The sequence below is a fragment of the Ursus arctos genome, unplaced genomic scaffold, assembly GCF_023065955.2.
Source record: "Ursus arctos isolate Adak ecotype North America unplaced genomic scaffold, UrsArc2.0 scaffold_36, whole genome shotgun sequence".
Classification (NCBI taxonomy): domain Eukaryota; kingdom Metazoa; phylum Chordata; class Mammalia; order Carnivora; family Ursidae; genus Ursus; species Ursus arctos.
The window spans coordinates 15511203-15535394 of NW_026623050.1; the positions used below are offsets into that span (position 1 = coordinate 15511203).

At 39.5% G+C, this 24192-nt stretch overlaps 1 protein-coding gene across 3 annotated transcripts in view; it reads right to left on the reverse strand.

Annotated features, from left to right (window-relative positions):
• Window positions 1–4359: 4359 nt before the first annotated feature.
• Window positions 4360–24192, reverse strand: part of ATP8B4 (ATPase phospholipid transporting 8B4 (putative)) — a 226417-nt gene continuing 206584 nt past the window's right edge. For all 3 annotated transcript variants that reach the window (XM_026518454.4, XM_026518456.4, XM_044391066.3), the window contains exons 24-28: window positions 23663–23746; window positions 20671–20916; window positions 11512–11650; window positions 8211–8341; window positions 4360–6565 (exon numbers count right to left, since the gene is read on the reverse strand). In XM_026518454.4, coding sequence (XP_026374239.2) covers window positions 6284–6565; window positions 8211–8341; window positions 11512–11650; window positions 20671–20916; window positions 23663–23746 — 882 coding nt within the window. In that variant the 3' untranslated portion in view covers window positions 4360–6283. The remainder of the gene's footprint in view (window positions 6566–8210; window positions 8342–11511; window positions 11651–20670; window positions 20917–23662; window positions 23747–24192) is intronic.

Here is a 24192-nt window from a genome sequence, read left to right on the forward strand (position 1 = left end):
TATAGAAAACCCTAAAGATTCTGCCAAAAAACTACGAACTGATAAGTGAATTCAGTAAAGTCATAAGATATAAAATCAATGTATAGAAATCTGTTGCATTGGTATGTATTAAAAATGAAGCAACAGAGAAATTAACAATCCCATTTACAATTGCACCAAAAATAAAGTACCTAGGAATAAACTTAACCAAAGAGGTGAAGGACCTGTACCCTGAAAACTATAAAATGCTGATGAAAGAAATTAAAGAAGACCCAAAGAAATGGAAAGACATTCCATGCTCATGGGTTGGAAGAACGAATATTGTTAAAATGTCCATATTACCCAAAGCAATCTACAGATTTTATGCAATCCCCATCAAAACACAGCTGCATTTTTCATAGAACTTGAACAATCCTAAAATTTATATGGAACCACAAAAGACCCCAAATAGCCAAAGCAATCTTGAAAAAGAAAAACAAAATGGGAGGTATCACAATCCCAGATTTCAAGATATACCACAAATCTGTAGTAATAAAAACAGTATGGTTCTGGCACAAATATAGACCCACAGACCAATGGAACAGAATAGAGAGTCCGGAAATAAACGCACGATTATATGGTCAATTAATCAACAATGGAGGCACGATTATGCAGTGGGGGAACTACAGTCTCTTCAACAAATGGCTTTGGGAAAACTGGACAGTCACAGGCAAAAGAATGAAACTGGACCGCTTTCTCATACCATACACAAAAATAAACTCAAAATGGATCAAGGACTTAAATGTGAGACCTGAAACCATAAAAATCCTAGAAGAGAGCACAGGCAGTAATTTCTCTGACATCAGCTGTAGCAACATTTTTCTAGATAGTTCTACCAAAACAAATGCAACAAAAGCAAAAATAAAATTAATGGGACTGTATTCAAATAAAAGGCTTCCGCGCAGCAAAGGAAGCAATCAACAAAACTAAAAGCCTACTCAAAGGGAGACGGTATCTACAAATGCATATTGGATAAAGGGTTACTATCCAAAATATATGAAGAACTTATACAACTCAACACCCAAAAAACAAATAATCCAATTTAAAAATGGGCAGAAAACATACAGAGACATTTCTCCAAAGAAGACATATAGATGTCCAGCAAACGCATGAAAAGATGCTTAACATCACTTATCATCAGGGAAACAAATCAAAACTACAGTAAGATAGGGACGCCTGGGTGGCACAGCGGTTAAGTGTCTGCCTTCGGCTCAGGGCGTGATCCCGGCGTTATGGGATCGAGCCCCACATCAGGCTCCTCCGCTGGGAGCCTGCTTCTTCCTCTCCCACTCCCCCTGCTTCTGTTCCCTCTCTCGCTGGCTGTCTCTATGTTGTCGAATAAATAAATAAAATCTTAAAAAAAAAACAAAACTACAGTAAGATAGTACCTCACACTTGTCAGAATGGCTAAAATAAAAAACACAAGAAATAACAAGTGCTGTCGAGGATGTGGAGAAAAAGCAACCCTCCTGCACTGTTGGTGAGAATGCAAATTGGTGCAGCCACTGTGGAAAACAGTATGGAGTTTCCTCAAAAATTTAAAAATAAAACTACCCTGCAATGCAATAATTGCACTACTGCGTATTTACCTGAAAAATATAAAAACACTAATTCGAAGGGACATGCACACTCCTGTTTATACCAGCATAATTTACAATAGCCAAATTAAAGCAGTAGCCCTAGTGTCCACCAGTACATGAATGGATAAAGATGTGGTACACACACGCACGTGCACACACACCCCTACAATGGAATATTGCTCACCTATAAAAAGAATGAAATCTTGCCATTTGCAACAACATGGATGGAGCTAGAGAGTATAATGCTAAGTGAAATAAGTCAGAGAAAGACAAATACCATATGATTTCACTTATATGTAGAATTTAAGAAAACAAGTGAGCCAAGGGATAAAAAGAGGAAGAAATAAAGTCTTAACTACAGAGAACAAACTGATGGTTACCAGAGGGGAGCTGGAAGGGGGATGGGTGAAATAGGTGAAGGGGGTGAAGGAGTGCACTTGTGATGAGCACCAGGTGTTATATGAAATTGCTGAATCACTGTATTATACCCCTGAAACTCACATAATACTGTATGTTAACTATCCTGGAATTAAATTAAAAACTTAATAAAAATAATTACCATATGATCCAGTAATTCCACTACTGGGTATTTACCCGAGGTATATGAGAACACTAATCTGAAAAGATACATGCACCCCTATGTTTATTTACATTATTATTACATTATCTACAATAGCCAAATTATGGAATGAGCCCACATGTCTATTGATAGACGAATAGATGAGTGTGTACACACACACACAGAGGAGTATTCTTCAGCCATAAAAAAGAACTAAATCTTGCCATTTTCAACAACATGGATAGAGCTGGAGGGTAAAATGTTAAGTGAAATACGTCACAAATACCATATGATTTCACTAATATGTGGAATGAAACAAACTAATAAAGAAGAGACAAGCCATAAAACAGACTCTTAACTAGAAACAAACCGATGGTTACCAGAGGGAGGTGGGAGGTTACCATATTAGGTGGGAGGGGGAACAGGTGAAACAGGTGATGGGGATTAGGAGTACACTTACCATGATGAGCACTGAGTTATGCAAAGAACTGCTGAATCACTATATTGTACACCTGAAACTAATATAACGCTGCATGTTAACTATATTGCAATTAAAATAATAAGGAAAAAACAAAACCCAAGAACCATGAACATCCTGATTCCCTCACAGTGTTGTAAGGCTCAAAAAATCCAATTTGTGTAAATATACAGACTTGTACATAAAGTGAAACGTTTCGGTGCATAAACTGAAAATTTCTACATAACTATGAAGGAAAGTACTCAAACTCTGTTGTCTTGCCTTGAATCCTAAGGAAGCAGAGGCCCAAAGAATCCCCTCTAAGCCCAGGGAGGAGGTAGAGATGACTAAAATGGCCCTCCTGCTGGGCATAAATAGCTTACGTTGTTTCTCTATACCTTTGATAATTAAAGTGGCAAAGAGAAAAAGTGAGTGTGGGTATAAATCTTAGTGAATCCTTAGCAAAACTGTGTTCAACTGACCCAGGCCAAACACGACTATAGTGTTTAGCACCTCTGTGGTGAACTGACAGAGACCTAGAGACATTAGCACTCCCAGGGCTATTCTAGAGAAACACAAACCAGTACAAGACCCAAGCCTTGCACTCAAGAGAGCGTCCAGCGTAATCTTTCAATCTCTCTCTCTTCTCTCTTTCCAATTAAAAACATTTGCAAATACACTGTGAGCAATACTGGGAAGAACAGCTCACATAATGAGTGAGTGTAGAAAGGGTCTTTGTGACCATACCGCCTAATTTGTCCATTGATGGACTGGGACACTAAGGCCTGGGAAAGTCAGGTGGAGTCAGGGGAAGCCCCCTCCTCACACAAATCAGCGGTATTACAATGAGGAGAAGCCAGACTTCCTGGCCCCCTTGCAGATAAAATTTTCTTGGTCTCACACCAACTATGAAGGAGGTTTTAGTATTCACTTCTCAATCTCAAATACAATCTAATGTTTTTCTCTAAGGAATTAAATTTATTTTTCGGAAAGTCATATCACCTGAAGAGGGAAATAACTGGAAACCCTGTTCTCTCTTCCTCCCTCCTTCCCTTCACTCCTTTCTTCCTCTCTTGCTTTATGGCTCTTGTTTTCTTCAACTCTCTCTCTTCTTTCCTTCATAGGTATGTATACCTGTAGGCAGAGGAGGGACACAAAGATAGCCGGTCTAAGTCAAGGAAATATGATTTTCAACGGCCTAGAAGAGCTCAAAACTTGGGCCTGAGACTTTTTATAAAACACAAGGTTACCAACTTCAGTCCCGAATCTAGAAATTTTTTTTTTCAAATAATCTGATAACATTTACGTAAATTTAAAGTTTTATTATTCCCCAGTGTACCACCATCATCGCCCACCCCTCAGGCTCTTCATCTTCAGGTTCTAAGTAATCCCTGGCACTGGGAATTGAATGATCTGGTAATGGGTGTGGCAGCTTATTTGGACCTCATGGGGCCAAAGTAAACTGATCATGTGTTTCGCTCACAATCACCCACAGTATCTGTTTTTAAACAGCCTTATTTAATTTGAACTGAACTTGCCAACTTGGACCATTCCTAGTCTTTCCCATTCCTAACACAGAGGTCCAATCATCAGTTCATTTGATTCTTGACTCTGATCCTAAGAATGATATACATTTTCCTCAGGCACGTAAAGGAGAGGGAAAAAAAAAATTCAGTTGACCTATGTGACAAAAAATCTCCCCCGTTGAGTTCCCAGTAAAGAATACACACAACATCAAACACCAATAGTGCCAAAACTTTTACTGAAGGTTTTCAAATCTTCCAAGAATATTACAAAAAGCAAGCAAACACAGTGAAACTAACGACAAGTTTAAAACTGAAAGCTTATCTGGGTAACTCCATGCAGGCATGTGGGGAAAGGGAACATCTGAGTATTTATCATGATTAAAACACTGCATTAGGGTCTTTCCCATATATCTTATTTGATCCCATTCAGGAAAAATGATCCCGGACTAGGAAAGTATGACCAAAAAAACCCCAACAAAACAAAACCCAAAAACAACAAAAAGAAAAAAGAGATTGTGTCATCTATTAATATCATGCTAGCCTATTATCCATCAAACTCACCCAAGGACCACCTGACTCTCTTGGGAAAGATAACTTTGAGTAATAATTCAACAGAGACCAGATTAGGGACCTCGTCAAGCTGGAGGTTGACTTATAGAAAACTGATAAAGCATCATGACATTTTATTTGCATTTTCTGATAGAGAAATTTACCTGCAGGGTGATAGTTTTATTTCTCTGTAGGATGCTAACCAGCTTTAATATCTTACTCTGCAATCTCATTTCATCAAGGTCTTTCCTACTGATTACATTCCCATTCTTCACATTCTCTTCAAATTGCTGTTATTCCGATGAGAAGTTAAGTGGAACTCCATTCATATGAGAATTATGTTTTCAATGATTTAAGAATCTGTGCTTTGATAATCCTCAAACAACCACATGAGGTAGGTAGTATATCCTCGTTTACAGAGGAGAAAGTGAGTCTCGGAGGAGGCACCGTACCTGCCCGAGGTTAGAGAGGTAAGAAGTCATAGAGCTGGAGTCTGAACACAAATCTGAATTCCTTTACAGGAACTAAACTAGTGACTCACGTGTGGACTGAAAATCTGCACAGGAACATCTCCAGAAAACTAACTTTATCTACATATGTTTATGTTTGAATTATAAACACGACAGTTAAATATCAAAGGCAACTATGAAAGACCTAAGCCTGAGTATTTAAATAGTAACTGAAGTGGTTGCTTATTAATTTGTCGGGTTTCAAACCTAAACTTTTTAAAATTGGAAATATTTATTTACCCATACACTACTTGGAATATTATCATGAAAGTATGAAATTCCGATGCTATGCTGGTTTCATTAATGGTTCTGGACGATGCAAGGTAAATTACTACTGAGGTTGTTACAAAAGTCATTGAAAAGTGTTTGGAATACTTAATAGAGAACCTCTCTTGGACATTTCATGAGCATGTCCCTGAGAGCTTTGTGAATACATTTCACCAAATTCCCAGCTTATCCCACTGTTAAGATGCTCCAATTTACTTTGTCTTTAGACCAGTAAAGAAATGAGGAACACCGACATGTTTTTCTAGTCTTCAGGCCATGAAGGTGATGTGTTGTCCTGGGTAAACGCACAGGTATGTAGATATGAAGACTAAAGAGTCACGAGCTGCTCTTAGTCTGAAAGCACCATAGCATACGTTGTACATCTTAAAAATGTATCTTGGGAAAGGTTGATCTTACATGTGTTTATCTGTCAACAAGCGTGCTTTTCACAGCTGGGATGTATACCTTCGGAATGCACCCTTTTATCCACTTGAAGATCCATTCAATGTATATGCAGATTTATACGTTTTTCTCCATAAATAAGATTCTAAAGTTTAAGTTAGTTGGTATCTAGGTTGATGAAAACTTCTGCTTGTATTGTGAGGCCTTTGCCCAGCAAATCACGATTTAGACAGTGACCATCTGGCCTGGTTTCCCATATAGTGCACCCCTATTTGGTGGGCACTGGCAGCTGTCTGCCACAGATTTAAATTAAGTGAGGCAATCCGCCCCACCCCAACCCCCGATCCCAAACTCTGGAGCCAGCTAAATTTCAGCTTCAGCTGAAAAGTCACTATGTGGTTCGAATTCATCTTGACTCACAGTTTCACTGTCTTATCCTGGCTAAAGCTGCTCACTGTGTCTGTGGTTTTCTTACAGAAATTTTCAATCCAGCTAGTGCTATTATACAGTGTCTTTTCCAACCCTGATGTTAGGGGTGGATTTTTAGCTCGCATATTTTTTCCAGATGTGATAAGCTCTCCGTAGCCCTCTTGGTGAGCAAAAGCATATCCAGATCTTCTTGAGCTTGACCTGCGAGTCTGAGGCCTTCGACTACGTAAGGGCCTTGCCTTCTTTTGAGCCTTTTGCCTCTGACGGATCTGGAAAGGAAAGACACCCAGAGTGAGATGATGCGTCCAAATGACAGATTCCAGGCCCCGGGCCAATTTATGAAGAGAAAGCTCTTTCAGTAGAAACAGCAACAATAATAAAATACCTTCATTGTAAAAGGAAATGTTTCACCAAAAAATAAAGAAATTTTCCACCCAAAAGATTACACTGGGCACTGGTCAGTTTTTATTTCTACTAAGCGACTATTAAATAAGCAAGAAGTGTTAAGACAAGTTTCATTACTGTGTCCATCTTATACATACATCTTAAATGAATAGGAACATACTTTTGTACAGAAGGCTTTTCTAACACGCAGCATCCAAACACGGTCAGTATAATCATCTATAGTCCCATTCCCCCCAAATAGGCCTTTTCCCTCTTAAGGGAAATTCTCAAGATTAATAGTCATTAGTAACCGGACTAAGAAAATTTAGAAAATGAGACTCAGAAATTCCTAACTCTTGTGGTAGGTTAGTATATCATGAGGTTTTCAGGGTTTTGATTTCTTTTGGATTTTGTTGTTGTTATTTTGCGGTTTTTTGCAGCCTTTTGAAGAACTCAACATCACTTGGGTGGGTTTCCAATGTTTCTTTCCTTTCCCTGTAAAGATGAGGAGAAAAATATCCGAGGTTTGGTGCAAGCCGCTTTGTTCTCTGATTCGGCTGATCTCTTAGAGTCTGATTTCATGTCAGGAGAAAGCCATTAAAGGCAGAAGATCATGACGTGACCACATACTGGAAGAAATGAACATCATCTTCCTTCCTTCAGCTCATCCATCATTTTCTGGGAGCCAAAGGGGAAGCACAGATCTAACGGGAACCTATGAATCATTTCAGAAGGAATCTTCACATGCTTTGGCCTCGGAATATGGAGGATAACCTGGTAAGGGAAGTTTTGCCTCGGTTCCTGTCAGTGACATTGGCCTGACCACTCACCTACCAGTGTTTGCCCCTTCTCATGGTGTGACTACAGATGTATATCTCCCCTTTCTTTCTTCTTTTCTCTTTCTATCTGGTTCCTGACCTAACTTGGCATTGTCTTGCTTCTGCTATTCTTCTCATAGAATACGTGCTGTTAGTCCCTTGGCTTAAGAATTTCTACAATCTGTTCTATTTTCCTTTCAACTCTATATTTTTCAATCCAGTCATCATGTTCCTCTTCGCTTTCTTAATCTGTTCAGAAGGTAGCTTCTCCTTATGTTTCTGAATCTACTATCACACTTCTACAAAAACTGAGTCCCGTCACCTCATACCTGGCTGGTCTCTCTTTTACTCCATCCTTCACTTGCCCCCAGGTCAGTAACTTTCCTTATAGTTTGCCTTGGCCTTAGAATAGTTGTCCAAAATGCTACCAGCTTCTTTTTTTAAAGTCAACTTTTAGAAACACCCATCTTAACTTGTAATTCATGACTCCCCACCTACGTTTAGTCTAGACATTTATCTTCATTAACATTCACAAAGCTACTACATTCAGATGTGGGCAGTTCATCTACTGGTATGTGATGCTGTATGCCTATGGCTGTTTCCAGTGGGAAGTTCATTAGCCCTTTCCTGGGCTTCCAAATCAGGCAGAGAAGCACATGAGTCCAAGAACCAAGAATCAGCCCTTCAAGTACTTATCAGCACTGCAACATACCCGGTCACTCAGGGTTGGGCATAAATCCATCTTCAAAAATCTGAGTACCACCACAGGCACAACTGAAGCCACTGTTGTTAAGAGGATAACAAGCCAGATGCACTTCTGGGTCAAAGAATGTCGTGCATTTCCTATTATTAAGGAAAAATATACATAATTATACAAAATATACTGAAGTATTAAGTAAGGTCCATAAGGTCTTTTTTTTGAAATGGTGAGGTTTGGGCTACCTAGGAAGAACCACTAGGTGTCTTCCCTCATATAGAGTATGTTCAGGAGTGATGAGAAGGCAGGAGTGGTATGATCACCACCCTTGGGAGCTGCTTCATGGCCCGATCGCTTGGAGATAGCCGATCAGAGCCACGTGTTCTCTGATCGAGACTCAGTCCAGCTTCACTCATGAAGTAGAATTCTCTCATGGAGGCTCAAGACCTCTTGACTACAAAGCAGCCATTATTTTTAAAAGGCACACTTGCTCTTATAGACTCTTGAATAAACTGCCATATCAAAACGATACAATATATGTCTGGGGTGCAGGTACAATCTTAATAGCCCTGGGGACTGGCTATGCCATAAAAGGAGAGCCTTACCTAATATAGGGCCAACCTTTACAACTCAGGCAGCAGCCCCAGAGGGACTTGCTGATCCCTCTGATATTCACGGGGTTATGAAGAACTCAGGTTCCAAGGAGATCAGAGATGCTCCTGGGTTTGTGAAAAGAGCATTCCTCTCACTGACAGACTGCTGATGCAGCCATAGAACCTGCTAGTGCAAGACGGTGGTGAAACTCATTCCCAAGTCTAAGCCGGTTTCCTCGCTTTATACTCACACCTCATATACTGAGATGTTTGTTTAAGCAAAGCAATAACGGTCAGTTAAGCAGACAGACAAATTCTACAGGAACATGTCAACCCTGTTTATATCACCAAAATAAACTTTCATCCCTGTCGGTTTGCTAGGGATTTGCCGCAATACCTCCAATTATCCAGGTCCCCTCTCCGGAAGCTAAAGTGTTAACACCATTTGAGTGTGTTTTGGGTATAAGGGCTTGGCTACTGATTGGTATGTCTGCATTTTCTGGCTTTGGAGGACAGAATCTGCCTACCAAGAGCAGCAGATTACAGTTGCCTGGGCAGAAACAAACTTGACTCAATAAATTAAATGTCTCTTTGAGCTCCTTGAAGCTTAGTACCCCCAGGCATGGCTGGGAAAACAAACTTCACTTTAAAACCGCACTCCTCCTTGCTGCTGGCTACTAAGGAAAATTTTGTTTCTTAAACCCCAATGTTGATCTAACTTTTGAGAAGTCTCATTGGAGCTCAGTAATTAATTCCTGGAATGGCATGTGCTTAGCTGGAGAGAGTGGTCCCCACACAAACTACTTTCTCCAGTTGAGGCATTCCAGTCTCATTATGCGTGCTAAAATGCTCTCTTAGGACTAGAAGTCTTCTTGTCAATGCACTGAACTTTCAGATTTGGCATCCAAAAGAAAAAAAAAAAAGAAGAAGAAGAAGAAAGGAAGAAAAGAAAAAGAAAAAGGGAAAAAAAAAACCCTAGAAGTAGTTAAATGTCTTTCTTTCATAATATGCTTATTCTTATTCATAACCATCATGTTTCTACACGGATGCAATCCTTTGGCAAACAAAGTATTAATGTTACATATTAAGTAAGAGTGGTGCAATTTAAAGATTTCCATGTACATGCAAAACAAGGCAAAAGATGAAGAGCAGGGGCGCCTGGGTCAAGCGTCGGCCTTCGGCTCAGGGCGTGATCCCGGCATTCTGGGATCGAGCCCCACATCAGGCTCCTCCGCTATGAGCCTGCTTCTTCCTCTCCCATTCCCCCTGCTTGTGTTCCCTCTCTCGCTGCCTGTCTCTATCTCTGTCGAATAAATAAATAAAATCTTTAAAAAAAAAAAGAGAGAAATGTAACTCATTTCTGTGCATTGATTTAAAAAAACAAAAAAACAAACAAACAAACAAACAAAAAAGATGAAGAGCAACATTATTAAGTATATGTGTGCATTTAACTGGAATTGTAATTCCAGGTGTCTTTGCATCAGTGGAAATGTATAACCCTATAGTTGCTCTTATTTTGCCTTCTACATGAATCAGTTCTCTAAGAATTATTTTTCTGGATTTCTTAGACTGAATTCCTCAACCAGCGGATGCAAATGTCAGTCTCACCTGATTAAGCTCAAGAAGGCTGACAGTGTGCATCTCTCTTTTCCAGTTTGCTGGGATGAACTGAGAAACATCACTGTTACCAACTTATCTCACACAAACCAGAGATTTCTAAAACTTCTGAGGAAGTACATTAATAGCCTCATTCCGTGGTAGAGCTCAGTGGCCCTGTGGGAATCATTCTGAAATGTGGACTACGACGGTGGTATACTCCATACATAGAGCAGAAGCACACTCTTTAGGGTATTATAGAATCTCAGGGCTTTAAGGTATTTTTGGAGTTCCTGTGCTACCCGTCTGCTGTTCAAATCACCCTGCAGTGTTCCCAACCAGTAACCAAGACACATCAGCTTGAACCATCGTCATCATCTTCGTCATCACCATTATTATGGTTACCATTTACTGAAAAAGCACAATGTACCAGGCTACATGCTAAGGATTTTACATGCATTGTCTCCTGTAACCTTCATATTTCCTATGAAAATAGAAACTATTAATATCTCCAGTTTAGAATTTAAGACATCAAGGCATGAAAAAAAAAAAATCTGCCCAAGTTCACCCAGCATTTAAGTGGCAGAGCTGACACCTGAACCCTGGCTGTCTAAGTACAGAGGCTACTCTTTGTGCCTATGGACTAATGGCCAGCAATTCTTAGACTGCTCAAAATTATACATCATTTCTTTCCTATCTAAATGTAAGTTACACAGGTGAACTTTGGCAGTGATAGTGGTGATAATGTGGGATAAAAGGAAGAGCCTAAGATTTCTTTCTCCTCCCTCTATTATACACGAACTTTTTTTTTTTTTTAACAGGCCTTCAGGTAGCCCTGATATATGTGCTAGGCCTCTTGTTTGCAAAGGGACAATCTATTATATTTGGGCCGTTGGGAACCCGTAAGCAGCTATCATAGTGATTCTTCTACATCTGACGGGGACAGCAGAAACTAATCTTTCGGAGCTCTTCTCAATCCTGAAATCCTTCAGATGCCTGGCTCAATCCATTCCTAGAGCAAAGATTATTAGTCATCCCTAGTCCCACCCAACACAGAAAATAAATTACAAAGACAAATAAATGACAGCATGACACTAGGCCCCCATAGATAATAGGACTCAACTTACCAACAAATGGAAACTGGTTTGGGAACATGCCAAAGATGCCATTACTGTGCATTGTAAATAAAATGGCGAAGTAAGTGGCAACGCTGCCCCAGATGAAGACATGATTAATGACAGTCCAGTAACTGGTATCCAAAGCTATCTGTAAATGGAGTCAAATGCAAAGAGGTCTTTGAGGATTAAAAGGGTATCATTTTACTGAGCGATGTTTCCCCAGGACTGCTCTGTGAAGAGATGGCTGTACCTGTCTACCTACCAGCCAGCCACAGGCACTCCTACTTTCTGCACAGCACTGGGAACTGACCTGACAGTTCTGGTAGACACCTGACTTGAGAACGTATATCTGCAAGCCACTATAGCTGCTTAAGGTTGAATCAGTTCAGGAGACAAAATGTTAATCTTCTTGTACATGAGAAATAAGAAAACACAATGATTTCTAATTTCAAAGTTACTTTCTAAATTGCTCTTAAAGCATTTCTGTTGGAAAAAAAATCTTCAGCAGGGAGCAACTGCAACATTCTATAATCTGTACATAAATTTTCACGTGACTATTTTACATGGGCATAACCTGTTTCACATCAATATCCTAACTCATTTTGATGATGCTTTTTCTTAATTTAATTGATAACAAAGAAAATCCTTAATCTTCTTTTGTTGTAAACTTCAGAAGCGAGGATTTAAGGTGACCTGGGAGCATGTTCACAAGCTCTTCTCTCTTCCAATAACTTGTTGTGGCAACAGAGCTACAAATACAGCCTGCTATCAGGGAATCAAGGAAGTCACTGGCAAATCTGAGCCCTGAGTTTTCAGAGAAAAACAAGTAGGTTCTGGCAATGTTATTTGCATCTCCAAGGCTCCAAGTGGTCCAAGTGAAGGTTTGCATTTCTAGCAGAGACTCCTTTAAGACCACAGATTTCTCACCTGCTTGAGGGGTTCCTACTTACACAGTAAATAGACCCTTCTCTGCATATGGAGACATACTTTCTCTTCCCACTTGAAGTTTACTGTTTTTTTAAAATCTTGCCCCATTAAAAAGATATTGGCAGCCTTGGATATAAACTGCAGGGGTTATAAAAGGACAGTTTTTTTTCTCTCAAGAGGCCTGAGAACAGAGAGCCCTGCCATTCATCCTCAGCAAAGAGATGCTGGTGTTCCAGTTGATTTGGCTGCCAAGACATCAGGCCAAAATCTTCAACTGTACCTTCCACCTGTCAATTCATCACCATCGAGAGACACCAATAGCCTGACCTGTGGGGTATGAGTAGAAAAGCCACAACCAATTAAAGAGGACTTGACAGAAAAGAAAAGAAAAGAAAAGAAAAGAAAAGAAAAGAAAAGAAAAGAGAACAGGTGGATCCTATTGAGCCAGAGCTAATGGAAAAGACAGACAAGCACTGCAACCAAAAAAAAAAAAATAATAATAATAATGAGAACTCTTGAGGGGATGCAATTAGATCACAGGAAAAAAAATTTTGGAAGAAAAAAGCATTATTTCTGAATTTAAAAATTCAATAGAGAAACCAAATAGTAGTCACTGATGAGAACTGAATTAATATTCTGGAAAAAACAAATGGAAATAATATCTCACAACACAGAGCAAAAACTTGAAGAAATGGAAACCATATGCAAAAAGATATGAGACATGAATGGCAAATCCATAGGTGACAGATCCATGGGCCCAACATATAAATAATAGCATCTCAGAGAAAAAGAAAGAAGTAATAGTCAAAGAAATGACAGAAGAAAACTGCTCTGCTATTGTGAACAAATAGCAAGATTTTCAGATTGAGAGGGTACTCTAAATCCTAGGAAAATTAAAGAAAGAAGTTACAATTCTGATGCTTGTGAATCCCCAAGACAAAGAACATAGACTTGAGGATAGAGAATATATTACTTAGAAAGGAAAGAGAATCAAGCTAATATCAAACTTCTACACTGAAACTGGGTATAGTGGAACAACATTTACAAAGTTCCTAAAGCAAAAGTCTCTGATTCAAGAATCTTACACCCGGGGCGCCTGGGTGGCACAGCGGTTAAGCGTCTGCCTTCGGCTCAGGGCGTGATCCAGGCGTTCTGGGATCGAGCTGCACATCAGGCTCCTCTGCTATGAGCCTGCTTCTTCCTCTCCCACTCCCCCTGCTTGTGTTCCCTCTCTCGCTGGCTGTCTCTATCTCCGTCGAATAAATAAATAAAATCTTAAAAAAAAAAAAAAAAAGAATCTCGCACCCATCCAATGTATCATTTAAATGTAAAAAACAAAAAGAAAGCTTTCAGTTCAGAAATATAACATCTATGTACCCTTTCTGAAGAAATTACTCAAGGAAATTGTTGCAAACAAAAATTCAATTAGAACAAAGACTTCAAAAGAGTGGAAGACAAAGAGCATAAAAATAGTGGTGAGCAATGATTCTTATAATTTATAGTTGGCTCTAAATGAGTAATAATGTGAAGATGAGCTATAGTATTAACTTAGAAAAAAATCTGCAACAGTCAAAACATATGTTAAAGGAGCATTTAATAACATGCTGAAATTACAATTCTAGATTATTAACATACAAGAGGAGAGTAGGAGCAGGGAGGGAGAAATAAGTAGATACATTTTCAAAACTGTTTAATTTGGAAGTGGACAAGAGAAGGTATGGACAAGACAGTGAAACATTTGATGAAGGATAAATTATTATTTAATTTTGGTATATCAGTATGGAAATAGAGATTTAAGTGACTATGAAAATGGGAGAAATCACTAGTAAAATGGGAATATAATAGTAAAACTTGTAAATTATTTATGACAAATAAGATATTTAAAAATCATAATGTATCTGAGTATGAAAAGGAAAAACTGGAAATAAAGAATTTAAAGTAATCATAACATGAAAGGAGCAAGATAAAATATATGTTACTATAATAAAAATGAGTTTAACTCCCTTATCAAAGGAGAAAAACCAATAGAGTAAGAAAGCAATGAAAATGAAAGGATGGGCCTAGATTATATATCAGGTATATGCAGGCTAAGAAAAGCAACAGAAGTAAAACTAATATAAAAAAATGAAATTTAATTAAGATCATTTTATCATAAAAAGATAAGCTATAAAGGACAAATAACAATCAAGAACCATTTCACTGCAAATAATATAAATTACATTTATTACCTCAAATTATATAAGGTAAAATCTCCTTGAAGTACAAGAACTTGATAAGAATCATAATCACAAGGGAAAATTTTAAATACACTTCTCTCAGTATCTGACAAGCATGGTGGTTCTCTGGAAATCTGCGGCTGACCTGTCATCCAATCCCCAGGGTGATCAGAGCCACGCTGTTAAGAGGTAGTAATCATGTTTTCACTACAACGATGCAGCCATATGGCTGGGTGTTGCTCCCAGAGGTGCTATGCTTGGCTCTGGTTCTCCCTGGTTCGTTTGCTCTCCTGAAGATTCTGGAGCTACCTAATAGTTTTTAATAAATCTTTTGTCTGCAACTATAACCCTTTATGGAAAGTAATATAGCAATATTAATGACACTTAAAATGTACATACTTTCTGACCTAGCAATGAAAACAACAAAATACCATTCTTCATCCATCATCTCAGTAAAAGTTAGTTCTCACTCCAGAAATTTCATTTCTAGGAATTTATCTCAGTACATAAAATTTATATGCTAGTATATGCATTGTAGCATTGTTTCAGTAACAGCAACAAAAGAAACATCCTGAATGTCTATCGATAGAGGGCTGATGAATAAATTATTATATATCCATATTGTGAAATTCTGTGCATCTCTGAAAAAGAAAGATAGATCTGAATGTGCTGGTTTGGAAAGCTGTTCAGACCATCTTGTTAAGTAAGAAAAGCATATTTCAGAATAATATGCTAGCTATGCTCCCTTTTTCTTGAATACATATGTGTGTGTCCCAAAGCAACGAAAAAATATGGAAGGAGTTAAGCTACAGTAATCGTAATGGTAGTTAACCAGGGGAATATGGAAAAGAAAAAAAGAAGGTGGTTCATTTTATTTTAAACACTTCTATAGTGTCTGAAATGTTAAAAGGAGCATTATATAATTCAAATAACAACAACGAAAAAATAACCTGATATTAAAAAAAAAATAGAGACCGCTAGAGTTTGGCCTATAGTATCAGCAGACACATAAGATTTATAACTGTAATTATAGACCATGGAAATTTCATGAGGGTTGTTACCCCAATGACAAGTCAAGCTTAGACAGCGAGGAAAGGATATTAATGCCGCTGTCAGAGTGAGCTTATTCACAAAACTCCTGAAACTTATTATTCTATATATTAAAGACAGAAGTTTCTGATTGAGGCCAAAATTGCGGAGTTTTCATGGCTATAAACATTTAGGAGCTCAGGTCTGAGAATTCTAGGGTAAAGCAGACATTTTCAGGGCTTCTGAGAAATAAAAATAAGCGGAAGACTAAAACGACAGTAACTTCAAGTTTTCACATTGGATAACCTATGTGTTTATCATCTGTTGACAGTCTCTCTCCCACTTCAGTCAAGGGTGGTATTGGTGTCCTCCGTGTTCCCTTGTGGGAGACAGAGGTGGACCATGAGTTCCCTGTAGCTCCCACTTCTCCCTATAAAGAAGGGAGGTCCACATGGACTTGGAGTTGGGGACCTGAGATCGGATCTGGGTTCAAATGCTGGCCTGCCACGTTCTGTGTGATTTAAAATGTAACAAGGCTATTTTCTTATCTATAGTAATAGTATTTATGTTTCAGAGGACTGTGAAGAGGATTAAATGAGAGAATGGGATTATCTGAGAAGTAATTCATTTGCATAGTAAATGCTCCATTAATGGGAGCTGTTGTTGCTCTGAAAATCAGAAACCCCGACAGAGACAAGTGGGCCAAGTGTGCTTTCGGTAACTCCAACCTCTCCTCTTTATTCTTTCAGAGATTCTCTTTTCTCCAAACCCCATGCTTCTAGCTTTATTTATTTATTTATTTTTTTAATTTATTTATTTTAATGATTTTTTATTATATTATGTTAGTCACCATACAGTACATCCCCGGTTTCCGATGTAAGGCTCGATGATTCATTAGTTGTGTGTAACACCCAGTGCACCATGCAATACGTGCCCTCCTTACTACCCATCACCGGTCTATCCCATTCCCCCACCCCCCTCCCCTCATGCTTCTAGCTTTAGCACTGTTTGCTTTTCTTTCTTTTCTTTCTCTCTTTCCCTCTTTCTTTCTCTTTTCTTTTTTCCCCCCTTTTTCTCTTTTCTTTCTCTTCCTCCCCCCCTCCTTATTCTTCTATACAAACAAGAAAGTATCTTATATCTTCTTTTATGTTCAGTCTCATCTTTGTTCTCATACATCCTGAAAATTTGCATTTTAACCACTCTTACTATAAAATAAAAGACTTTGTCCCGGACAACAATGGAGTCAGAAAGGTCTGGGTTCCAATCCTGGATCTGGTACTCACTTTGTGACCCCAGGCAACTCACTTAACCTCTCTGAGCTTCATCTGTAAAAGGGGACAACAATACCTATTGCATGGTGGCACTGAGAGAATTAAGTACAATTCATGTTATCATTCAGAGTAGTGATGATGACACAGGTTTCTGAAGGCTCCCACCAAGGACAGGCCTGCTTTGGTAAGGGGTAAGATGGGCATGTATCTAAGACAGGAGGGATAATTGTGTACCTCAATCAAATTCTTCTCACTTCCTTTGCTCAACTTTAATCTCTCTCTTCATATCTCCCTGCCCTTACATCCATTCAACAAAAACTGATTTGTGTCTGACACTGCAGTTTAAGTTGGAGTATAGCAGAAACAAAGCATGCCACAACTTGGAAACATTCTCGCTCACACCTACTCTGCTTCCAGACCTCCATCTCTAGCCGAGATCTCTCCTACATTGTTCTCTTGCCAAAAATGTCCTCAGTCTCCCAGCTGTTTCAGGACCCTCTGGCACTCAGAATTAATGGCAGGGGGTATGGGTGAGGGCAGGGAGAAATCAGGTGGAGCAGAAATCTATGGACAGGAGTATGTGGATAAGATCTAGAGGACATCAGCTTGTACATGGCGAGGAGGGCACAGCTACCCAGTGGTGAGACCCAGCACCTCATCTTCACAAGTACAACTGTGTGTGTGCATTACTGCTTCTCAAGTGTGCCTAACTGCCCTGTGGCTCCATAATAATTGTGTTGTAGGAAACGCTTGCCCCACGTTTTTCATGGAACACTCACAAATGTCTTTATAAAAAATCACTGACTCAGAAAATAAGACTACTGGATCCTAGTCCTAAACCTGCAATGTAGTCAGTGTGTGATCTTGGGCAAATCTTGGGCCCCAGTTTGACATATCGACTTTAATTATACTGTTACTAACATATGACAGCCAATTCTTTGAAATTCTGCTAAGAAATAGAGCTTAATTCTCCCCTTGAACGGACTGGGCTGGATTTAGTGACTCATTTCTAATGAATAGAGTATGAAAAGGGAAACATAGTTTACAATGGAGAAACCTGAAAAACATCATCCTAACGAGTAACCAAGGTCACCGTCACCAGTAATAAGTCACGCTGATATCACATGCTCCCTGATAGGATGTGACAAGAAGGCATATCACATCTTTGTGATTCTTCCCCCAAATCCATAATCTCAGTCTATTTCTAAGAAAACATCAGACAAATCCAGAAACATTCTCCAAAGTACCTGACCACTGTTATTCAAAAGTGTCAAGGCCATGAGAGACAAGGAAAGATTGTAGAAAGTTGACTACAGGAGACTGAGGAGACATTACAACTAAGTGCACTGTAGGATCCGGGAACAGAAAACGGTCAGTAATGGAGAAACTGGGGAAACGTGAGTCAAGTTTGTAGTTCAGTTAATAGTATTGCATCAATGCTAATTTCATAGTTTTGACAATTTCACAGTGGTTACATAAGATGGTGATGTTAACGTTAGAGGAAAGCTAGGTGGGTAGGACCATGGTTTCCCTAGAGGAGACAGTAGGCAGAGAATGGATCTTGGTCTGAATCAAACAGACCCAGATAGCCCCACCCATAACATCTCGAATGATGGAGCAATGGTTACCTTGGGTCCTAAGGAAGAATCCCCTCTGAGGAAGTACAGGTATCATTTTTATAAAACCCTGATATCAAAGGTCAGAAATTTTGAATTGTTTATTTTGAAAACTCCAAACGACAGAACATAAAACTCTGTCTTTTTTTGTGAATAAACAATATTTTTAAGATAGAATTGTGTCTGTGGTCTCTCAATTTGTGAAAAAAGAGAAATATAACTATGACATCCAATAGGAACTGTGCACTTTATGGGGAAAAGAACTTCCAAATCTAAAATCAACATAAAAACACAGCACTGGCCTTGCTATGATAGCATATAAAGAATAAATTAGGGACGAGGAAAAACAAAAAAGATATATAGGAATATCAACAAGCTTTTTTTAAATAGATAATGTTAACCAAAAATTGTAGAATTGATTATGAAAAATAGTTTCACTAAACATGCAATGCCTCTCATACCTATTCCAGGTAATTTTTTTATCCTTACTTATGTAGCAGATGGTGTTAATGACAGTTTGAAGAATATTTCCCATTTGCTTTTTACTTTAGATATTGACCTCTTATCTCAGTTACTACCTTTAAGTGATCTCTTGGAGTACCAATTAACAAGCCTGACCTGGTAAATAAGCTGTTACCACTAAAGAGATGTCCCACAACTGTCCTTCCCTTCAGGAGGAGAATCCAGAGAACTGGAAATGTGCCCTCGTGTCAAGGAGTAAATCACCTACTTCTCTAGGCTAGAAATGTAAGAGTACACACAGAGTCTGCTCAATGATCAAAAGGCACAAAACAAAACAGGTTGGAGTGTCCAGTAGAGTGGCAAGAACTATAAGAAAAGATGGAACAATAGCTTCTTGTGAGGTGATATACACCTGTTCCAGTAATAGACTACCATGATGAATGTCTTAGCAATGCCAGATACTTCCGAGTCACTCCACTATTTTCCTCTCCGCCATAGAACTGAACATAGGAGAACTAGCCACGGAGGGTTTGCAAAGCAACAGCATGATTTAGTTGTAACAGAGAAAAACAGAACTTTCTGAGTGGAGAAATCTGGTTCTGTTTTTGGATGCTACCTATCTGATTCTGAATTATGAATTCCCAAGATGTCAAGTGTTGGATGGCTTTGGTATCGATTTAATAATAGTCACTCAGATGGACCAAGGAATGGCAGAGATGTCCTTTAAAAGCAATACGTTTACATTTGGTTCATTTAATGTAATGTTTAGAGTCATGAAGAGAAAGTCGGGGGTTTAATGAGATTCTTTGTTGGAAATGAGCCGCTAAGATTTGTAAAAAAAGATTGTTTCTAGGATAGAAAAAGGACCGACCAAAGGCAATTTAAACTCTAAAAATCAAGCCCTCGATTGATATTCGCTCCCTAAAAAAAAGAAAACAAGCAAAAGAAAACAAAAGAAAAAACAGGTCACTTTGCTTACCATATCCATCTGGAGATACAGATTTTAATGGATAGGAAAGCTTTTGTGACCTCTAACTCAATACCGAATGGTTTTGTCCACCATTTGCATTAAAAAGGAAATAGAACTACTCAAGATGCCCAGTGAGGTCAACGGATCATCAAAAATCATTTCCACCAGAAGAGCTTCTCTGATTTGGTTCAGATATGCCAAAATATAACACTGAACCACGAATAATTTCACAGATATGTATTGCCAAATGAATTTTAAATCTCGCTTTAAAGCCTGGAAGTTATTAAGTGATAGAAATCATGGGAAAGTTTCTGCTATCATTGGAAAACTTTTTCAAACCCAAGAAAGAGGCAATAGTATAATCATTTTTCTATATATATGATACTCATCCCCAAGAAGTAATTAGTTGTGAGGTTTCCACAACACAGAGGTTACAGACACTGAATGCTAATCTCCCACATCCGGTCATCTACATTAAAGCTTTCTGTTTTCATCTTGAAATGTGTAGTTAAAAAGAAAACCCCAGGATTCCTTTAGGATGATGACGATGATGATGATGATGATGATGATGATGATGATTATTTGCCCCAACAAGTAGACAATATCAGTCAACAGTGAAAATGAATTTTAAAAGCTGTAAAGCCATCAAGTTAAGACATTTTCAGCAACAGGGTTACCTGCACACTGACCACAATGACCAATGATGTAGCCATGGTGACTGCAAAAGACTGGTAGTCAGCTATGTGCTGCCCATCTTCGCCGGCCACGTTGTGAAAGGCTCCATAGGGGATGAAGAAAAGGGCCAGTGAGGTGTAGATGCCATGTGCCATGCAGATGAAAAATTTACGCTTGTTAAACAGTAGGTTCAGCTGTCCAGGTTCGTAGAGCTGGGGATAGTCCATGCTGCTCTGGTCACTCACATCCTGTCAACAAAGTTACTTCAGTGGGGGAGGCTTGAGAAATCGGAAAGGCCCTCAATGCCCCATCTCAGGAACCAGCAAGTGCATGGCTGAGCATACCCTAATAAACACTATTCATTAGCTTGTTTTCATTCCCATGATAACTGAGAAGATAATCAATGATCCCAGGTTTACTGAAGAGGAACTTGAGTCTCCAAGAGAGACTCATGAGAGAACATACAGCTCTTAGAACAGAACCAGAATTTGCACCCAGATCCTTGGCTTCAGAATGAAGTTTCTTTCCTCTACTCTCCTGCAGCTGCATTCATGCTCCCAGAATTCTAGTGTATCACACGCAGCCAATGGGGCCCAGGGATTAATTGCCAAGGCTGTGAGGGTAGCGGGCAGGAGATGGCAGCAGAGAGCTGCAGAGTAGGACTTGGCCAATCTGACTGAGTTCCTAACTGCGAGAGGAGGGAGAGTAGAAGGGGAACAGGGAAAGGGGGAAATTGCAAGTGGGATTCCAGTGGGAAGGAAGCTGAGCTTGAAGTGCTGAGTGTTGTACTCAGTGAGAATTCTGATACCAGCTGTTCGAGACAAAAGATTTAAACAGAATGAGAAGGTATGTTTGGCCCTAACAGGGTCCTGGGAGAAACTAAAACAGTGCTTTGCAAACTTAATGTGCACACAAATCACTTAGGGAGACCAAATGATGATTCGAAAGGTTGGGGGTATGGCCTGAGATTCAGCATTTCCAACCAGCCCCAAAGTAAGGCTGCTGACCACACTGTGAGCACCAAAGCCAAATGCCCAAACCAAAAAGGAGGTGAGGCCTTACCACTGAGGACACCGGAGGACCAGGAGTAGAGCAGAAGCAGCCAAAAAAGAAGCAACACAGGCATGAACTCAGGGGACAGACCAAGTTCCCCTTCCTGCTTGTGGGATGGCCCTGGACTTGTTGAATGGGGTCCCATGAAGAACACTGACATATTCTCTTTAGGAAGTCCCATTGTGAAATGTTGCTGGTGCTTCCTCTTCCAGTCAGTGGCTGGTGAAATTACGTGCACACACTTTGAAACCAGACAACCCTGAGTTCAAACCCCAGTTCCACTGCTTAGCAGGTATATGGTCTTAAACCTGTTATGTAACCTGTCTGAACCTCAGTTTCCTTATCTCCAGGCAGACAACAGCCCCTCCCTCACAGGACCGCTGTCATGGTTAAGTTCATGTATTCAGCAGAGTTCTTGCCACACCATAAGTAATAAATAACAGATGCTTCTATAAATAATAATATACAAAATAATGATGATGGTAAATAGTAATAGCAGAGCAATCTCAGAGTCAGGTGGCCTGGTACTAGGCTGACTTCTGTCACACACTGGCTGTCTGGCTTTAGGGCAATGACTTGAGCTTTGGTTTCCTCCTTATAAAATGAGTGGATCCTAGATGATCATGGAGGCCTTGCAGCATAACATTCCATCATCCTGTGATCAGTGTAGGGGCCAAAGCTGACAAAGTGGGAAAGGACAGGGGCGGGCACTCAACTTGATGGCAATAAGGGGCCTTATTATATATATATATATATATTTTTTTTTTAATTGCACAATAACCATCTTTTCCCAGAAACTGCTTTATTTTTATTATTTTATTCCACATTCTGGGCAGCTACAAAGCACCAAGAAAAGAAACACTTACAAACATAGACACTTGGGAATGGATGTGCTTAATCCTTTACATCTAAGGTCTTCAGGAGTTCATGACTTTTTTATAGAATTCCCCAAAATATGTCATTCACAAACTGCCCTTTTTACATACAAGAAGTGAGACAACTGACTAACAAAGGCACAGAATGGGAGAGTGGAATGAGCTCATAATGCGAAGATTTATATTTTGCAATAGACAGCTAACTGTGGGCCAGAAAAATGAGGCCTAGCAAACAGGTCTAACAACAGCCTGGAGAAAATCTGGTTTTCTCAAATATACTTCCAAAAAAAATTTTTTTTAAATAATGCACTCTAATTGTGCCATGGAAACTCCTCTGGCTAGTCTTCTACTTCCTCATCGGCAGCCAGACTTCTTCCCCCTTCCAGGAAGCACCTTCCAAGGCAATAAGTGTGCCAAGGATCCGCCATTTTTGTAACTGATTCTCTCCCTTCTCTCTTCCCAAGCACATTGAGCTAGACTAAAGACTGTGCCCCTTCTCTCCATGGCTGTGGGGCTTCATGTCTTCCTCTCCCATTGGCAGAGTACTCTACTGGCCTCTAGTTCCTGTTCTGGGCAGTGCTGGCCAAGGAAATCTCACCACAAATGCAGGCCATCTGGCTTCCAACAAGTCTCATCATTTTCTGTCACTGCATGGTTCTCTGCATTCAGGGGCTAATGCAGCATTTCCCAGTGTGTGAGCCATAAGGCACTAGTTCTGAGGCATATTAATAGGTGCTATATGAAAAATAAATAAAAAGAAGTACAGTCATATAAGCCTGGGAAATGCCAGACTAAAATGAAATTAGAGACCATTTCATGTAGGACGTCTCAGAGGCGTTAGAGAAATAATATGGGGTGTGAATCTCAAAGAGGAGGGTAGCCAAACAATCAGAGAACTGTTTGGTGGGGGGAGGATCTGGAAGGGTTTAGATCCATGCAATACCTATTAAAACAACTGAACTTCCAGGACTCTTTCCATGACTTATGTTTTCTACTTAGAAGCTAGAAGCAACTAAAAAGCCTCAACAAAGCAAAATAAGTTATAAAGACAGAGAAAAATACATACCTGGTCAAAAATGCCCATGGCTAAAACAGGCAGGGATGTGTAGACAATGTTAAAAAGGGTAATGAACCACTGATCATAAACAGTCTGAAAAGAAATAATACATCAGTGAGAAACACCATCCACAGAAGAATATTCTCTTGTAGTTTTTTGGGTTAAATATCTCAGTTTCCCGAGAATGGATGAAAGTTTGATATTAGAGACAGACATGAGTTCCCCGCTAGGCTCTCTTATCAGCCCTGCTGCCTCAGTGGAGTACTAGATTCCTCTAAACTCCAACTTCTTCATCTCTAAACTAAAGCCACGCTCTCCTTGCACAGTTGCAGTGGGGATGAAAGGAGACCACATACACAGAGCACCCAACACAACACCAGACACACGGAAGGCCTGAAACCCCGTGGCAGGCTATTTCATTCTTCAGGTTTTCAACACCTTATATAGTAAATCCAATTATCTGATCTAAGTGATAAGCCAAGGATCCACTAAAATCTTCAGAGGAAGATGCAGAAATGAACCGGTCAGCCCAACCCTGT